The 19563-nt window shown below is 50.1% G+C and overlaps 1 protein-coding gene across 6 annotated transcripts in view; it reads left to right on the top strand.

The window, feature by feature from the left end:
- The first annotated feature begins 883 nt into the window (after window positions 1-883).
- HIP1 (huntingtin interacting protein 1) overlaps window positions 884-19563 on the top strand; it is a 133197-nt gene continuing 114517 nt past the window's right edge. For 5 of the 6 annotated variants that reach the window (XR_014073325.1, XR_014073326.1, XM_081557844.1 and 2 more), the window contains exon 1: window positions 888-1097. Coding sequence is in view for 4 of the 6 variants with exons in the window: in XM_081557844.1 (XP_081413970.1) it covers window positions 978-1097 (120 nt within the window). In the remaining 2 variants the exon portion in view is untranslated. Of the gene's footprint in view, window positions 1098-19563 lie in introns of all 6 variants that reach the window. The other variant, XM_081557845.1, reaches the window with a different exon arrangement.

The following is a 19563-nucleotide window of genomic DNA, read 5'->3' on the forward strand; positions in this document are numbered from 1 at the left end:
ATTTGAACAAAACTTTTAACTTTCTTCAGCATCTCGGCTAAGGATCGCACTCCATCCCCCCCACGCCTGTCGTCAGTACCTTGGCTGACGACGCAGCAGGACAGGAGGGGTGTCCCAGAGTCGGGAATAAGCATTAAAATGTCCACATGGGTTTCTACCAACGAATACATCCCGACCAGATCCAGACGGTGAGAGGTTTGGAAAGGTGTCGAGAAGTTTCCACTGACCCAGCCCAGCGCTCCCTGGTCTGCGAACATTACAAAAGGGATGGGCTGGGATTCGGGGCAGGGGCAGGACGAGGGAGGCGTTGGGAGCTGAGTGGGAGCAGCCATCCACGGCGGCCAGGTCTGCGACCCGCTGAGCCAACCTGCGGAGGCCCGGCCTTAGGGCAAGCGCATCCTGGGACGCGGGCCGCCGAGCTGGTCCATCGCGCGCTCTCTTGTCTCCGGTCCGAAAAGAGTTAACAGCCCGTCCCAAGCGGGCCCGGATTCCCTGCGGGAGGCCCAACTCACCACCAGCTTGACCCCCGCCCACCAACCAAGCCGGCACCTCGCAGCGCCCGGGGTCGGGTGGGGGGACTGGGAGATCGCGGCTCGCGGGGAACGCGCGGGTGCAGCCAGGGGCCGGGAGAGCCGCGTTCGGGGCTTCGGGGAAGGGGCGGGCCAGGGCAGGTCAGGCCCGCCCCCGCCAGGGGCGGTGGAGGCCGGTGACCGACAGGCCTCCGAGCCAGTCACGGCGCGCCTGACGGTCCGGAGGGCCCGGCAGGGCAGGGCCGGGGCGGGGGCTCTGGAGAGGGCGGGGGCGGACGGGGAAGCCTCTGGGCGGGGGCGGGGCCTCGGCAGAGTAGCAGCGCTCTCAGCCAATGGGAGGCGGGCGCCTTCCCGTTAGCGCCGGATCCCAGTGGATAGGGAGGGGCGGGCGGCGCCGTGGGGATCCCGGGGCGGCCGAGGGCCCCTGACTCGGCTCCGCGCGGCGACATGGACCGGATGGCCAGCTCCATGAAGCAGGTCCCCAACCCTTTGCCGAAGGTGCTGAGCCGGCGTGGGGTCGGCGCGGGGATGGAGGCGGCGGAGCGGGAGAGCTTTGAGCGGACTCAGGTGAGGACCGGGGCGGGGGGGACACCCCGGGTCGTGCACGGCTAGGGCATCCCGCAGTGTCCTGGAGGGGACTCGAAGGGAGTAGGGATCTTGCAGGCCCAGGGAAGGACGGAGTAAGAGGGGGCATCTGGTGCGGTGGTCAGGGCGATCCGGAAAGGTCGGGGACCCCGGGGGCATCCCGGCTGGCCTGGGGGAGAGGGCAGGGCGGCTCCGATCAGCTGGCACGATCCGCGCGGCGCAACCGACTGGAGCCGGTCCCTGCGGGGCAGGGCAGGGGTCACGGGGGCGGTGAGAGGGGAAGGAACCCGAAAAGGGGGCCGAATGGAAGGGGTGCGCCTAGGCTGGGGAAGGTCCCTGGGGGGCCATTGGGGGTCGCAAGTGTGGCGGCGGAGAGTGGGGCGCTGAGTCGGGAATGTGAAGGCTGGGGCGCCCTGTCCTCTCCGCTCGATCACTTCAGGACTGCGTTGACATTCCCCCCATCCCTAGCATCCCCTTCCTTGTGCCTCTAGCTTGGCTCACACCAACCCCCAGCTGTCGGCCTCGGAGGACCGGACTGAAGGGGTCTGAGCCGGGAGGAAGGAATGTAGGAAATGCGATGTGTGGCAGAGTTTGGAAGATGACCCGGGGCTGGAGGAGGGGGCCGGCCCAGGGACAGAAACTGAGGTTCTTGGACCAGTGGCCCCGATGCTGGTCAAGTTGAGTTGTCCTGGAGTGCCCAGAACCCTGAATCGGGGTTTTGATTTCATCCCCCCCCAGATGTGCCTGACAGCTAATAGGCAGCCTGCCCTGTTTGTCCAGCCTGAGCAGGGCTAGGGGCCAAAATTTCTCACTGTCATCAACAAAAAGCCACAATCCATTTTTACCTCAGAGTTTTAATGCCTGGTGTATTGATTGGACTGAATAAAGCTGACATGTTTATGGTGTTCATCGGCTCGTTTGTATGCAAAATCCATTTCAAAGGGCACAGCGCTTCTTTTAATCCCACTGCCAAAGTTGTATGGGCAGGTTTGTTCCTCACTCTTGCTCTAGGAGTGGAACCTTTGAAGATCCAGGGGGCTTCCGCTGCCAGAAGCTGGTTCTCCTGTTCTGTTCTGCTCCCCGCCCCCCCCCCCCCAAACTCAGTACCATGTGAGGGAAGGGCAGTAGGGTTTTAGATAAAGATTGTGAGGTCCTGACTGAGTGTTGTGTGTAGGGAATCTTGCAAAGAAGGAAGTTTTTCATGAAAACCCAGTGGACTTCCTCCTCTTCTTTTTCCAGGCACCTCTGGCCCTTCGCAGGTGTGTCTGGGTGGTGTAAAATAGGCAGTATCCCCTCCCTAGGTCATCATCCTACCCCACATGGGATGGGAGAGAAGGCTCTTCACTTCTCTCTCCCAGGGTCCGGCTGGGTTTACGCTTTATTCTCTGCTTTTGTGGATTGGACCCCAGAAAGGAAGGAAGATACTTGTCTGCTGTGGGCATTATGCCCTCATCTAGCTGTCTGGGCACACAAGGCTTCTTGCTCCAGGAAACAGTGTAAATCTTTCTTGTAATGGACAAGGAAAATAAATGGTAATTCATTCCTTCTTAAGTCTCCAGTAAAAACTGGAGCAATAGAGAAATACACATAAGAGTTTGACCCATTATAGTGATAGAAATTAGGTTTGTGAAAGTTTCTCTGGCTATCCAGGGACGTCCCAACAAGGAGAGTCTAGGTCAATGTTGGACAGTATTTTACATTCTGTGGGACACTGATAATTGGCCAGGTTTGACCGTGTGTGTGTGTGTGTGTGTGTGTGTTTAAGGGAGGTAGAATGAATCACGAAAAGAGTTTCTCTGTTGTTGAAACTATTAGGGGAGTAAGAGAGTGAAGAAAAGGAAAGAGAATAATCCTAAAACCTCACCTCAGTCAATCTGCAAAAATGTGTATTGTTTAATGACTACTTATCCAATGTATGTGTGTGAGTCACTCAGTTGTGTCTGAATCTTTGCGACCCCATGGACTGCAGCCTGCCAGGCTCCTCTGTCCATGGAATTCTCCAGGCAAGAATACTGGAATGGGTAGCCATTCCCTTCTCCAGGAGATCTTCCCAACCCAGGGATCGAACCCAGGTCTCCCTTATTGCAGGTAGATTCTTTACTGTCTGAGCCATATGAACATGAGTTAGAAAAAAAATTTAATGAGTTAAGAGACCATGAGAATCAGTGAAGGTAGACTGATGATTGTAACTAATTAAGTGTTTGGCACTGTTCTGAGTACTTTATTATATCACCTTCTTTAATCTCAGTAAAGTCCTGTGAAGTGATATTGACAAGGACCTATGAGGTATCAGCCACATTTTACCTGGAGGAAATTGAAGCACAGAGAAGTTAAGTAAGTTGCCCAAGGCCACACAGCATGTCGTGATCCCAACCTTTAACCACAGCTCTGTGTGGCCTCTGAGTACTGGGCAGAGCACTGGTATGGGAGCTGAAAGAGGCTGAAGTTTGATAGTCGGGCACATGGAGGGGCTGTGTGGCCCCAGGCAAGTTGTCCAACCTTTCTTAGCCTCAGATTCCTTATTACAAAGTAAGGATACTACTTACCTCACAGGTTGATTGTGGGAAACTTGATTAAATAATATACATGGAGGCATTTTGGAAACTGGGGAGCACTGTGGCAATGATGATTGCTATAATCTGAGGGGGAGAGAGGACCAGAAAAAAGGCCAAGTACTGAGGCAGGCTGTGTTAAACTGTTCAGTAGAGGGACAGAAGTGTTCCTAGTTAATGCCGTGATTACCAGGAGTGATTGCTTAAAGTCCAGGCTGTCTAGGTGCGAAGAGGGTGGGAACCCTCCAAGGTTTGAATGCCATCCTTCAGCCTGAGCCAGCACTTGCTGGGTAGAGAGGAGGAATGGGGCATTCCAGGAGAAAAGGTATGGTCTGGAAGCGGGTGTGGATGAGACTCATCAGCTAAGGTGGACAGAGCAGAATCGGCTCCTCCCACCTCCACACGCCTCGCGCCTTACACCTGCTCCCTGTCCTGTCCCCGTTTCCCTGTGACCCTCAGCAGCCTGTGTGCTTCCTGCGGGCGGGACGGTGTCTCACCCTAGCTTCTCTCCTCATGGGCCTGGGGCTGGTGTTAGTGGTGAAGTGACGGGAGTCTCGGGTCCAAAGTAATGGGTTGGCCCTGGCCAGGATGCCTGGCCTGGATGTGGAACTCAGCTCTGGGCCACAGGGCACATCTGCAATTACTTGGTGTTCTTTCTTAATGGCCCCCAGTTCCCTCCTGGTCCTGCTTTGTCTGCACTCTCAGCCGGAGGCCCTGCCCCAGGCCCCTCCAGGGACTCTGAGTTCCCTGCCTTCCTTCTGGTCGGGCTTGCGCTCCAGCTGCCTGTGCCCTCAGACCTCCCACCAGTTGTCAGCCTCTTCCAGGAAGCTTTCCCTCCTCAACTGTCCTGGGATCATCCTCATACTTCACGTGATCACTGTCCCTGCCAGCCCCCGGCTCCAACCAGACCCCCGGTGTGCCCCCCACTCAGCCCATCACCAGCACCCTTCAGGCTCTGGGGACATAAAAAGTAGTTCTTGCCCTCAAAAAAGCTACAGTAATAATGATATGTAGCCTGGAGCACTTAACAGTTTATAAAGTTTTAGCATTGTTGGGACTGCACTGTGGTTGGGTGTTATCACCCTCATTTTATGGATGAGAGCTTGGTAACTTGCCCAGGACCGCCAGTTGGTGAGTGAAAGGGTCAGAATTCAAACCCAAGACTCTGGGTTCTAGGCCCTGGTTCTAGGTCTCAGGCCTTGTCCACCAGTGTCCTTATGTCAGCCAAGAGGGCGATTCTGGAATGAATCAGGAGGGTTGCCACTCACAGACAAAATGTCCTGTCTGTATTTACTTAGCTGGAAACTGGTTTTCTCCATGGTTTGCTTGTTTTTTCAACATCCTCTTAGTGAGTACATACTGTGAAGGGGACACAGAGATGAGTAACATAAAGAGACTGGCCCCAGAGGAGCTCATGAGTCAGCAGGGAGGTGGACCGGCCACAGCGGGCCTCCTCCAAGGGGGACAGAAGACCCACGGCACCGGCAACACTGGAGCCAGTAGCAGGGCAGGACCTGCTGCATCAGAGCCTATATTTCAACCAGACACGGAAGTTTGAGCTGCTGTACTCTGTGGCAGCTGAATGCTGGGATCAGAGGAGAGCAGGGGGCTCTGGAAACACAGAGGAAGGGACAAACCCTTAGTCACAATCTCTTGGATGGAGCCCATGACAGAGTAAAGGATGCTAACCAATCATATAATGAGAAGGGCCAGGAGACAGAAACAAATATTTGTGAAGGGCTTGCTGCGCGCTAGGGACTTGCTAAGTGATTTATAGCCATTATCTTATTTGATAGCTCAGGCCCAGAGAGGCCAAGTGGCTTTTCCAAGGTCACACAGCAAGCAAATAGACCAGCCAGGGCTTCAGAATCAGATGGCAAGGCCTCTTCTCCACGTTTACATCATCTGCCATCTTGAACATGATCTTCAGCAGATGCTCAGCCTCCAGTTCACAAGCTGAAAAATTTTAGGGTTGAGCTGGAGGGATCAGTGGTTCTCAGACCTGGTACACCGAAATGGCTTCTAACATAAAAGATTCTGTATACCTCCTGTCCCCCTCTTGCACCCTTAGTTGGTACTGAAAACTAGAAAGGATACTGAGAGCTTTCTCTGGCTCCGTGGTTTCACCCTCTTCTGGTTTTCTCCCAATGATACTAATGAGAAAAGCCAGCACTGATCACACTCACTCTGTACAAGTGTAAAGGCTTTGCACAGACCTCCCCTTTTAATCATTACAACAAGCCTACGGATTAGCCCAAGTGGTAGTGACTCAGTCACGTCTGACTCTTTTGTGACCCCGTGGAGTATTGCCGCCAGGCTCCTCTGTCCATGAAATTCTCCAGGCAAGAATACTGGAGTAGTTGCCATTCCCTTCTCCAGGGGATCTTCCCAACCCAAGAGTCGAACCTGGGTCTCCTGCACTGCAGACAGATTCTTTACCATCTGAGCCACCAGAACCCCACCCTGTTTTATAGATGAGGCAGTTAAGGCTGAGAGGGGTTAATAACCAGATCAAGACTGAAGTGAGTAAATGACAGAGCTGGGACTCAAAGCCGGGAAGATCGTCCTGCAAGCCTGGCTTTTCCAGCTGCCAGCCCCGTGGCACTACCTGGGCCCCTCTGGCTCTCGTCTGTCTTCCTCCCCTTGGGGAAACTTGGGATCCCCAAGGCTCTGCCCTCACCCCACTTCTCTTTTACCTCCTGTCCACTTCCTCTGCCCTCACTTCCATCTGATGGTTTCTGTTCTCACCCCCATGACACCGACTTCCTGGCCTGTATGACCACTTCCCATTGGACATCTGCCCCCTGATAAACCACTCATGCCCCAAACTCCACTTGGGTCTCCCCAGCCTGTGAACACCTGAGCCCCGCCCCCATGACTGCAATCATCTCCCGGGATCCACCCAGAGCCCTCCCTGCCTCTTGCCCACACTGCCACACTCTGTTCTATGATGTTTCTCCCGTCCTTCCCTCCTTGGCTTCTCTCTGTCCCTGCCCTATTTCCTCTTGCCTGCATCTTTGTTATCCCATCCTCCCTGCCCCCTCAAAGAGCCTGATGACCGGTGGATTGTCCCTAATGCCCAGCACTGCCCGTATAACTCGCTTTTTCCAAGAACCTGTGCTGGCTTCCCAGAGACCCTGCAGGATGTGGTACCTTTAGGGTCCCTAATCCCTGTCCTCTGCAGGCCTTAACTTACAGAGCGTCCTCCACCAGGCAGCTCCTGTGATATGGTTCAGGTGTGCAGGGGCCATTGCCTGCATGTCTCTCCTGTTCATCCATGTTCACATCTTGGCTTCCCTTCCACACTGGGGAAGTTCTTTTTTTTTTCCCCCAGTATTTATTTATTTATTTGGCTGAACCAGGTCTTAGTTGTGGCCTGCGGGATCTTAGTTCCCCAACCAGAGATCGAACCCAGGCCCCCTGCATTGGGAGCGCGGAATCTTAGCTACTGGACCAGCAGGGAAGTCCTAAGACTGGAAGCTCTTGAGGGCAGGGTCTGAGTCTTAGCAGGCCCTTGCGTGAGGCAGGCACTGAGGCCTGTTTGCCAGACATGTGAATGTACAGTCAGAGGATCCACAGCAGCCCGGGGCCGCAGGCAGGCCTCCGCTTGCAGAACGCTTTTCTTTGCACATTTTGGAGCTTCCCTCTCCATCTCCTTCAGTTTTCCTGATGATTATATCTCACTAGATGCCTGCCCTGTGTGCCAGCCTGGGCACCCAGGGTACCATGGAAGTACATCACTTAGCTCCTGAGAGCTCGGTTGGAGAATTCACTTAGGAAAGAGCCTGACGGGGTTGGAAACAGAATTAAGGCTCAAGGGTGATGATTTGAATTTCCATCAAGTTCAGAACACTTTATAAACATATCCAAACCATGGTCTTGGACTTCCTAGGACTTCATTCTGCTTCAGGTCAGATCTTTCTGAGCTAGAAAAGGTTACCAGGCAGGGAGAGAAACTGGCCTGGTGTCCTGGGCCCCTGGACATGGCCAAGGGCACTGGCCTCTGTGTAGGTGCTGGAGTTTGGGGCAGAGCATAAGAGATGATAGGATGATTGTGGGAACAGGAAGTCTGGGGATGTCAGGATGAGTACAGGAACAGGAAATCTGGCTCTGCCCCTGCATCTCTCATTGCAAAATGAGGAGGCTGGAAAGATTTCTGAGGGTCCTTCCAAGTCTCAAATATTTCAGCTTTAAAAATATATATATTTCAGCTTTTAGAACTCCTGTAAGCAGGCTTTCACATTAAAATCAGGACACATGTTTCTTCTGAGCTCTCAACTGCTGCCTTGAAAGGGGTTCCCAAACGCCCCGTTTGTGGGATGGGGCTCGGGTACCAGTGATGTGGGGCTCATGAAAGGATGGTGCTGCTCCTTAGGAAGGGTTGGGGTATGTCCATGTGGTCCAGGAGAGAAGATCCCCGGCCCCACTTGGGCACTGAAAGAGTTCCTCACTCGCAAGGCACTGATGAGGCTTGTTTTATGCTCCCCATCTGCGGGCCCACTAATTCCACTACCTCAGGACCAAGTATGCGGGGGACATGGGTGGGGCACAGGGCGTAGCCTCGTGCGGCGCACCACGGGCCAGCAGCCAGGGCTTCTCCTGCATCCAGAAGGGTTGACGGCCTGGAGAGGTGCCCACCTAGGAAAGGGAACTTGTCAGCCCCACCTCTTGGCAGGATGGTGACTGCTTCCTGTTTTCCTGTCTGGGCAGGCAGGGAGGAGCCCTGTTCCCAGCCGTGGGCAGTGAAGTCTGACGCTGTGGGGAGAGGGCTGGGGACCCAAGGTGTCGTCTGGCACAGCCCGCGGGGGAGAGAGCGTGCATCTTCTTGGATCTGAAAGACCGCCTGCTACTGCCACCTCTGCTATTAGTGCTCAGAGACAGCCCAGGAAGCTGGGCGGGCTGTTCAGGAGCCCAGTGTGGGGCCAGTCACTTCTTTTAACTATCACTGTGTCAAGTTTTCAAAGTACGTTTACAAGTAACCTCTTTTCAGCCACGGAGCAACCAAGCAGTAGGTAATTTTGGTCAGTTCTCAAGTGTGGCCACTGAAGCCCAGAGAGATTCTGTAGCTTGCCTGGGAGCACCCAGGAAGTAGCCGAGGAGCTGAGGCTGGAACCTGGTGGGTCTGATCTCAGACTGTACACTTTCTTTTCTGTACCCCTAAAGCTGAAGCCTGGCCGGGGCTGGTAACTTCAAAAAGGTACAGAGATTTTTTTTTACTCCCTAGATTTTTTTTCAATTGACTTATTTGGACATTTGAAATTCCTCCCAGAAGATGTTGTGTAACACATCAAATCCCAAAGACAGAGGAGCCTGGCGGGCTACAGTCCATAGGGTCGCAAAGAGTTGGACATGACTGAGCGACTAAGCATAGCACAGCACAACTATCAGATAGAGTAGGAAATGGCAACCCATGCCAGTATTCTTGCCTGGAGGATTCCACGGATAGAGGGGCCTGGTGGGCTACAGTCCATAGAGTCCCAAAGGGTCGGACACGACTGAGCGCAGCACAGCACAGCGCAGCAACTATCAGAAAAGCCTGTATCCAGAACATGTTGAAAAAAAAAAAAAAGGAAACCCAGAAAGGACAGCCCAATAGAGAAACAAGCAGGAGGAACTTCACAAAAGAGGATAAGCAAATGGCCAATAAACATATAAAAAGGTGTACAACTTTATTAGTAAGCATGGAGGTAAAAATTAAAATTGCTACATGTCCATCAGGATGAAAGAAATAAAAACGGGAAAAAAATTCACAGTGCCAAGTGTTGGCAAGCATGTGAAGCAATGAAAGTGCTCATGCACTGCTGATGGGGCTGGACACTGGTGCAGCTGCATTTCAAGACAGCCTGGTTGTCTGTCTAGTCAAAGCTATGGTTCTTCTAGTAGTCGTGTATTGATGTGAGCATAGGACCATAAAGAAGGCTGAGCACCGAAGTACTGATTCTTTTGAACTGTGGTGCTGGAGAAGACTCTTGAGAGTCCCTTGCACTGCAAGGAGGTCAAACCAGTCCATCCTAAAGGCGATCAACCCTGAATATTCATTGGAAGGACTGATGCTGAAACTGAAGCTTCAATGGCCACCTGATGTGAAGAGCTGACTCATTGGAAAAGACCCTGATGCTGGGAAAGATTGAAGGTGAAAGAAGAGGGTGGCAGAGGATGAGATGGTTGGACAGCATCACTAAGTCATGGACATGAATCTGAGCAAACTCCAAGAGATAGTGAAGGACAGGGGAGCCTGCAAAAGAGGTGGACACCACTTAGTGACTGAGCAACAACAACATTAAAGATTAAAGATTGCACACTCAATAACCCACCAAGTCCACACCAAGCAATATACCCAACAGAAATGTGTGCCCATGCACCAAAAGGTATTTACAGAAGAATATTTATTCATAATTGTGTTGTGTAATATCCCCAAACTAGAAACAACCCAAGAGCTCATCAGCAGTAGATGGATAAGTAAATCGTGATCTTGTCTCTCATGGGGATACTATACAGCAGTGAAAATGAACAAACTATAGTTACCCTCAACAGCATGGGGGACTCTCTCTCTCTCTCTTTTTTTTTTTTTGATGTGGACCTTTTTTTTTGAAGTCTTTATTGAATTTGTCACAATGTTGCTTTTGCTTTATGTTTTTTTTTTTTTTTGGCTGTGAGGCGTGTGGGATCTCATCTCCCCACCAGGGATTGAACCTGCACCCCTGCATTGGAAGACGAAGTCTTAACCACTGGACCCCCAGGGTTAAGTCACAACGTGACTCTTACAAGCATAATGTTGGGGGTGGCGGGAGAGACAGACTCCCGAAGGACAACTCTGAAGGCTTCCATTTATATTAAGTTCAAAAAACAGGCAAAGCAAAACTGGGACTTAGGGGTGCTTGCAAAGAAGATAAAACTGTAAAGAAAAAAGGGACTGATTATTCTAAGAGCCCAGATAAAGGTCACCTCTGAGTGCAGGAGAGGTGAGGGGGAGGGTGTTCAGAACAGGGGCACTCCTGTGGTCCTGCCGTCCATCTGTGTATTGGCCTGGATGGTGGTTTATGATAATTCATTAAGCTGTACTTTTTTGCTTCGTGCAGTTCTCTCTATTTATATATTTCAGAATACAAAAGATTATAAAAAGCCTCTTCCCAGGGAGTAGGAGACTGTCTTGTGGAGGCTAAGTAAGAACCTGCCATTTAGATATCCACCCACCCTTTGAGGTCGCTCTCAAACACAGTCTCCCCCGTGAAAGTGCCTCTGACGCTGCCCTAGAGCTGGGAAGTGTTTGATTTATGAATCATGCGTCTACAAGCTGCACACTCCGAGCGCCGCTGTAACACGGAGCGGGGCGGGTGACACCTATCATTAGGCCACGCTTAGCGCGGTGCCCTCAGCTCCCGTTGACGTGTGTCTCATGTCTCCCTTACTCAGTGGCAGACGGGGCCTCGTTCCTCACTCATCTTTTGTTGAGTTGCCCCAGTGTCTAGCAGAAAGCTTTACACCAGCCCCAGCTCAGGATGCCTGTTAAATACGAAATATACTAGAGAGAAGTTCTCAAAGGAGAGAATGAGAGAAGAAAGCGTGTCTCTAAGCTCAAAAGAAAGCACATTTGAATAAACCAAAGACCCAGATGGCAGCCACAGAACCTCAGTCTTGGCTCCTGCTCCAAAGATTTAGATCAAGCCAGATATGATGAAGAAGAGGAGGAGAGGAGGGCGCAGAGGATGAGATGGCTGGATGGCATCACCAATGCAATGGACATGAACTTGGACAAACTTCCGGAGATGATGAGGGACAGAGAGGCCTGGCGTGCTGTGGTCCAGAGGGTCGCACAGAGTCGGACAGGACTGGGCGACCGAACAACAACAATGAGGCGTGATGAGCCACTGTGAGAATCTGGGAGCTTGAGGATTGTCACCTGGGAACGTGGCAGAAACGCTGACCTTCTAACAGTGGTTTTTTTGAGGTTTCTGTCTGGATGCACGCTCCCTGGGGCCGACCCCTGGTGACAGTTCTTAGGCCCGACAGTTGCTCTGTGTGTTAATGTGTCTTACTAGGCTGTCATGGGTCCCCTCTCCCGTACTGGCCTGGATGCATATACCTTCTCTGGTGTTCCTTGGATCTGGCTTAACTGATACTGTATTCTTCCCTCTCATTTCCCATAATCCTTCAGAAAGATACAAAAGTGTGAGTACTGTGGTTTCTTCTCTGAGCAAGATCAGCTTCCCTTGGAGTCACGGGTGAGCCCAAAGCTCTGCCTCTCCAGGGTTGGCATGTGCGTGCTCAGTTGCTCAGTTGTATTCAACTCTTTGCGACCCCATGGACTGTAGCCCACCAGCCTCCTCTGTCCCTGGGATTCTCCAGATGGGAATACTGGAATGGGTTGCCGTTTCCTACTCCAGGGGATCTTCCTGACCCAGGGATCGAACCCACGCCTTTTGGGTCTCCTGCATTGGCAGGAGGATTCTTTACCACTTGAGCCATCTGGGAAGTTTCAAAAAAAATATACGTCGAGTGCCTTTGCTTTGTCAGCTCAAGTTCCTGGCACAGCGTCTGGCCCTGAGCAACTCTCGATACAGGTTTGTGGAATGAAGGATAACATCTTTTTGGTGAAGGACTGAGTGAGCAGCAGTCATTTTTGGTCCCAGTTCTGAACTGTGAACCCTGATTTACAGTCCTTGAATCTGGGATCATGTGAGCATAATTGGAGCTGCCCAGAGGGACCCTGGAAACCTCGTCCCTTTGATGTAACTGTGGGTGGTCCTTGGGGACTTCCGATTGATTGTCATCTCCCTGACTCATGCCTGGAAGTGACTTGCCATCTCCTGCTTCCCTTGAGGCCCTTATTCCAGGATGGGACCTCCCTGTGCAGCCGAGGCCCTGTTACTGCCAAGAAAAATCCAACACAAGCAATGAAAAAAGAAGGAAGGAAGGGAAGGAAAACCCAGTCCCTCTAAACCTGGACTCCACCTCCCGCCACAGACCTGCTCATTCTTCTTTGTTCTCAGTTTTAGAGAATCTCAGTTTATGAACCGTCCCAGGCTGTTCCACCTGGAATTGTCCCACTCGTTCTAAGAGACCCCTCTCTTCTGCCCAGACCCCTGCAGCTAGTCATCGAGTCTTACTGCTCTTGTCTCCTTGACTGCATCTCATATCACCCTGACTTTTCCACCACTGCCTGTGCCTGAGTTCAGGCCTTCATCTCAAGACTTAGCTATTTATTGTACGGCCCACCTGGCCCTCCTGCCCTCCAATCTTGACCCTTATAAGTTCTGCCCTTGCCTTAGCTGCCAGTGTTTGGTTTTAAGAGGTCCAAGTGTTTATATCACTCCAGATTTTAAAAACCTCTGTTTATTATGCGTAACTCTAAGCTGAAACCCAAGCTCGTTGGCATGACACAGAGCCAGGCTTTGCCAGCCTTAATGTCCAGCCACCGCCCCCCACACTTCCTGTAGCCCAGCCCCAGCAAGCACCTTAGAACTCTCCCAGCATGACCCACGGCTTCTCCACTCCTGGGCTTTTCCAGGTGGCAGGCTTCTTTTCTGCCCAGAACTCCTCTCCCACTTTATCCACCTGCCAAACTCTTTCCATCCGGTAAGTCCCACCTTCATGGCCACTCCTGTGGAAAGTCCCCCTCCCTTCTCCAGGCAGATTTAGTGAATGGTATTTATGTCTGTTGGGCTTCCCAGGTGGCACTAGTGGTAAATACCCACCTGCCAATGCAGGAGATATGAGACGCGAGTGAGTTCAATCCCTGGGTCAGGAAGATCCCTTGGAGTAGAGCATGGCAACCCACTCCAGTATCGTTGCCTGGAGAGTCCCTCGGACAGAGGAGCCTGGTGGGCTGCAATCCAGAGGGTCACCAAGAGTCAGATACAACTGAAGCGACTTAGCACGTATATATACTTCTGTCTATTCTGTGTTAACTTGTTTATCTGGGTGTCTGTCCCACATTGGACTGTGAGCTCCGCTATAGCTTAGCCTACTCTGTAGGCCTTTGCACCCCATGCACAGGATTCAGTACCCAGAAGGATCTCGGGAGATGTTTATTGAGTGAACTAATGATGCATCTTAAGGACCTGATTGTGTTTGATTGTTGCTGCAACAGAGGAGGGAAGGGGCCCAGTTCTCACCCAGGGCAGGTGCTCCCCACCAAAGTGAATGCATTTGATCTGTGTCATGTTGACCTGAAATGGAAGTTTTGGCAACACTGGTAGGATAAATGTGAGCATGTTTTAGGAGTGGAGAATTCAGTGGGAGGGACAGAGGTGGTTCTGTATGCAGTCACAGTGTACACCTGGATGGGAACTAGGAGCCAGGATTCCTGATTTATGTTCTACTGTGGGCTGATTGGTGTTCCTTCTGCATCTCAGAAGTGTGATGTAGCAGGTAGAAAATGCCCCCACCATCAACATAGCCATATCTTCTATTACATGGCAAAAGGGACTCTGCAGATGTAATTAAGGACCTCAAGATATGGAGAGAAGGGACTTCCCTAGCTGTTCAGTGATCAAGACTCCCTTTTTCTAATGCAGGAGGCATGGGTTCAATTCCTAGTCAGGGAACTAAGATCCAACATACTGCGTGGCATGGCCAAAAAAAAAGAAAAAGAAACAGGAGCCTGGAGTGTCCAAGTGGGCCAGTCTGATCACATGCCCTTAAAAGGGGAGAACCTTCTCTGACTGCCAAGTGGAAGGGAGACATGGCAGAAGGGAAAGCCAGAAGAATTCCAAATGGGAGAAGGATTTAACATGCCCTTGTTGGCTCTGAGTGGGAGAGGCCCACGTGCAAGGGCCCAAGGGAACCCTCCAGGAGCTCAGAGTGGCCCCTAGCTGACGCAGCAAGAATGCGGGGACTTCAGGTCTCAAACAGCAAGAAATTGGATCCTACCAACTACCGGAATAACCTTCAAAGCGAAATTTCCCCAGAGCTCCCAGTAAGGAATGTTGTCCTGCTGACACCTTGATTTTTAGCCCAGTGAGATCTTACTGGCCTTCTGACCAACAGAACTGTGAGATGATAAACGGGTGTGGTTTTTAGCTGCTCAGTTTGTGATAGTTTTTTACGGCAGCGATAAAAGCTAATCCAGGATGGTATTAATAACAGGTAACTCATGCGCTACAGCAAGAAGCCCAGTGGAACCCAGACAGGCCACCCTTTTAAACCTACAGGGACACTTGTTATTTCATCTGTGCTTTCTGTGGCCATAGAGAAAACTTTGGATTTCCACACTTGGCGCTTATTCACAGACATTTTCTCCTGGAAAAACAATTCAGCAGCCTGTTCAAAACATTCTTTCCTGCCGGGCCATGGAGTTCTTTGGTGCAGTTCCAAGTTTGAAGATCATAGGTGTAAGTTACTTAACCTTAAAAAATTTTTTTGTTTTTTATCAAGTAAGTGCTGTGCTGTCTATTTAAAAAAAAAAAAGGCAGGTGGGAAACCCCAGAGTTACTATAGGATCCTGATGGTGTCTGCACTCGAGGGAATTGACTGAAAGTCAGGAAGCACAGGCGGGAATAAATGCAGGGCTTCCCTCATGGTGGGCCTGCCCTGTCCTGAGACTTACTCAGGTTCACTGGTGGTCTGGAATGTTCCCTAAATTCTGGGCTTAGTCCCCGATGGCTCAGCAGGTGAAGACTCCACCTGCAGTGTAGGAGACACTTGTTTTGATACCTGGGTCAGGAAGATCCCCTGGAGGAGGAAATGGCAACCCACTCCAGTATTCTTGCCTGTGAAATCCCATGGACAGAGGAGCCTGGAGGGCTATAGTCCAAGGCGTCGCAAAGAGTCAGACACGACTGAGCACAGGGCCCATTGTGGCAAAGTTAATCTCTTCATTTTGATGATTTTTCCTAGCGTTATATAAGATGTTGGTTAATATAAGGGGAAGCCAGGCAAAGATGTACGGGAACTCTGTACTATTTTTGCAATTCTTCTGAAAGTCTAAAATTATCTCAAACTAAAATGTTAAAAAAAAAAAAAAAAGAATGGCATGTTGCTTGGCAAACATTAGTCAGGGCTGAGTAAATGTGCATTCCACTGTTCCCTTGGGTCATCATGGGCACCCTGGAGACCCCACAGACGGAGGGGTGGGACAGTGGGGTCTGAGGAGGGAAAGCGTGGAGAGTCTGGGCTGCATCAGGGGAGGCAGCAGGGCGAGGTGCCTTCTCCAAAGAAGACCTGCTCTGAGCTCCCCCAACCAGCTCTCAGAGGGAGAAATGGCAGTGGAGGACCTGGTCTGCGGTCTTGCGGATGCACTGCTGCCAGCCTCCACCTGCTGCAGTCAGACAAGCTTAGCTCCAGTTCCAGTTTGGTTACTTATCATGGGAAGGGGGCGAGGCTTGGGAAAGCTCCCAGTACATGGGATAATGTACTGACATCTGGGCTCAGTGAGGGAATTGAATGAGAGGGCCCAGAGCAGTAGCCAATGCCAGTGGTGGCTTCCCCTCCTGTGAAACCTTCTCGATTGGCCCCCACGGAAGTGACCATCACCCTGCAGGTCCCCCGCAGCCGTTGCTTTGTGTCCCTCCAAGGACCCTCTCTAGGGACACCCTTCTTAGTCTCATGGTTTGTATGTCTTGTTGACCCCATGACTTAGAGCTTTTGTAAACCATAGGGTTTGCCTGTAGGGAAATGCACAAATCAGTGGGTGAGCGAGTGAATGAATGAGTGAACAAGTGAGTAAATGAATGAGTGAACCAGTGAATGAGTGAAATGGGTGAGTGAATGAGTGGGTGACTGAATGAGTGAGGAAATGGTTGAGTGAGTGAATGAGTTAACAGATCTCCCTCCTGCCCCTCTGAAAGAGGACAATATTTACTATATATGATTATTGGCCCAAATACTTGCCTGGTGTCAGGCTGTCCTCTGGGATGACTCTGGGAGTGTTCAGACCAAGCACCCTTTTATTAAGCTTTTTCTTCCTCTCTCTTGGGTGCCAGTCACCTCTCCAGAAAAAGCAATCAACTCCTATCTTACACTGTTTGAACATCTCCAGCTCTGACGCTGTTTGTCAGTGCTTCGGAATTCTCCAGGCCGCTCTCCTTGTTGCTGAGAACTTTTTGCCACAGGAAATCAGGCTCATTTTAAGGGCCAAACAGTCACTAAATATAGCCTCCTGGCATAGATATTTAAAGAGCTGTGTTGATGATGTTATGTCTGAACAAAGAAGAAGGAGAAAATAACTTTTTCTTCTTGCTAGAAAAGTGAAGTTATACCAGATTTTCTGTGGGTCCACAGGGAGCCGAGTGCCCGGGTGGTATCAGTGTCTTAATTGTGGAATCACCAGCTTAGGGCTTGGGGTTTAGATTTCTGTTGCCAGCCAGTCATTTCTGGATAATTCCTTCTCATCTCCAGTTAAAAATACCTCCTGCCCTGGTAAATTACCTCGGACAAGTGTGACCTCCCTGCCAAGCCCAGGGGCAGGGAGGGGGCAGTGCCCAGGGAGCTGTAAGAGATGCTCTGTCCACCCCCCCCCACCCCGGGACCGCAGGGGGCCTAAGTGGAGAGCCCACCCATGTGCTGGTTGACCAGCCGCAGGTGACAAAAGTGGAAGGAGTGGGATGGGGCCCTGGGATCTTTACCTGGTGAAAAGCAGAGTTCAGAGAACGGTTCCTGCCTCAGAGAAAGGTCTGGACTGAAATTCCACTCACACTGGTCTGGTCCTGATGGTGTTGGGGTGGGGCTTCCGTGGGGGCTAACTGCATCCCACCTGTTTCCTCTGGCTTCCACCTCGGGCTCATCGGGTGGTCAGGATAATGTCAAGAGTATAAAGCTTCAGCGGTGATGCTGTGTTTTTTTGTTTGGTTTGGTTTGGTTTTGCAAATGTTCTTTTTAGAATATATAAACAGAACTATTCTGGGAAGTTCTTCTGAACTTACACCTCTTTCTGTAAGCAGCTCTGTGCAGTGGACTCTCATAGCCTTTATATGTGTGAAGATGTCTGTATTTCACCATCCTTTCCCCCCATCCTGTTTTTATCAGTACGTACCTGTTTGGTGGTCACTACACAAACATCAGCTCCTAGGCCAGTATTAAAAAGCCTACACAATAGAGCTACCAAACTGCCAAAGAATTACTCACCCTCTGTTCCAGCTTAAAATTTAGAAACTTTTTATCCACAAATAGAGGACACCAGAGCTCAGAATCTTCAAATATTTCTAACTTGTAAGCCTTTTGTGAGGAATGTCCTGATAACACAGGATATGATGTCTTACACATTCTATCCACAGCACATTAACAGATTTGGGGAAATTCCAGACTTTCTCTTGCATGGTATTGCCACAGAGAGTGTGCAGGTCTGATAAGGAGACAAAAAGACCATATAGAAGACACAGAGGTGATATAGTAGGGAAAAGCACAATTATGAAAAATGGATCATTTAAATGACTGTCATTTGGGTTGTGTGTATTTCAGGAGATTTGTATAATGCCCTTCACAGTCTACGGAATGTTAAGTTTACATCTAACAAACCTCCCAACATTCCACTAATTTCTGGTCTTGCTGAAATTAACCAGCACACAACTTTTACCTCTTAAAAAGGCAGTTGCACTTTTGTATTTAAAGATGTATTCAGGACTTTCTCGGTGGTCCAGTGGCTAAGACTCTGTGCTGTCAATGCTGGGGGCCTGGGTTTGATCTCTGGTCAGGAAACTAGATCCCACACGCCGTAACTACTAAGAGTTTGCATACTGCAACTAAAAAGATCCAGCTGCAATGAAGATCAAAAATGCATGCTGCAACTAAGACCCAGTACAGCCAAATAAATAAATATGAAAGAAAGATGTATTCAAGCATGGGATATGGTGGGATTCCAAGCTTCTTAAAAATATGTTTCTAGAATTCCAGAAAACTTGCCATTTCTGCAATAGTTATGCAACTTGCTTCTTGGAGTTGTAGAAGAAAGGTTTGTAAGAATCACCACTAAGACTGATCTAAGACTGCCTTGTCTCCCACCACTTTGGAGACTGAAATATCTTCATTTTTAGACTCTAGCTCTGTTGTTAAGTCTCCTTTAGTCTCTACTTGAGGATCCTCCTCTGCCCATTTTCTTTTGCTTCCTTTTTCTCTTTTGTTGAGACTTTTTTAGCCAGAAGATTTATGCTTCCTACAGCCCTTTTTTTGCCTAAGATTCCGTTTTTTTCCAAGGCCAGATTAGGTGACTATTTGCTGATATTTTGGGTGTTTCTCCTTAGTGCCCATTCAGCAGAATTGGCTTTTGTTCTTTTTGTTCCCAAAGCCACCAGCCTGATCATTCCTCCTCATGCTTCCTGAGCTGCTGGGATATGAGATGGAAGTGGAATAACAGATGGAACAGGATTAGATTAGTTATTTTTCTTCAGTGCTCTGAAGCTGCAATTCTGTTGTCTTCAGACAGTTAATCTAATTGTCAATCCCTTGTGGATAATCTACCTTTTCTCTCTGACAGTTTTCAAGATTCTTTCTTTTCTTTCAATGTGGTACACTCTGTACGCTGGTGTTTTAGTTTATTGTTCCTGGGACTTGTGTTAGCTTTTACTCTATCTCTTGGAGATGTTTGCCTCTGACTTTTTTCCTTTATTCTCCCATTTGCAACTCTTATTAAATGCATTGTGGAACTTTCTGTTCTGCTTGCCATTTTATTTCATCTCTCTTTTATATTTCCTGTCTATTTTTCTGTGTTTTCACTCCAGGTGATTTTCTCAGTTTCATCTTCCCATTCACTAACTCTCTCTTTAGTTGTGTTTAAACATACCCTGATTCCTAGAATTTCTATTTAGTTCTTTTTAAAATTCACTTGCTTGGGACTTCCTTGGTGGTCCAGTGGTTTAGACTCTGTGCTCCCAATGTGGGGGCCCTGAGGGCAATGTTCAATCCCTGGTCAGGGAACTAGATCCCACATGCCAAAACTAAAGATCCTGCGTACTGCAATGAAG

Source organism: Giraffa tippelskirchi, chromosome 13 (assembly GCF_054371585.1).
Source record: "Giraffa tippelskirchi isolate mGirTip1 chromosome 13, T2T-mGirTip1v1.2.pri, whole genome shotgun sequence".
Taxonomy (NCBI): Eukaryota; Metazoa; Chordata; class Mammalia; order Artiodactyla; family Giraffidae; genus Giraffa; species Giraffa tippelskirchi.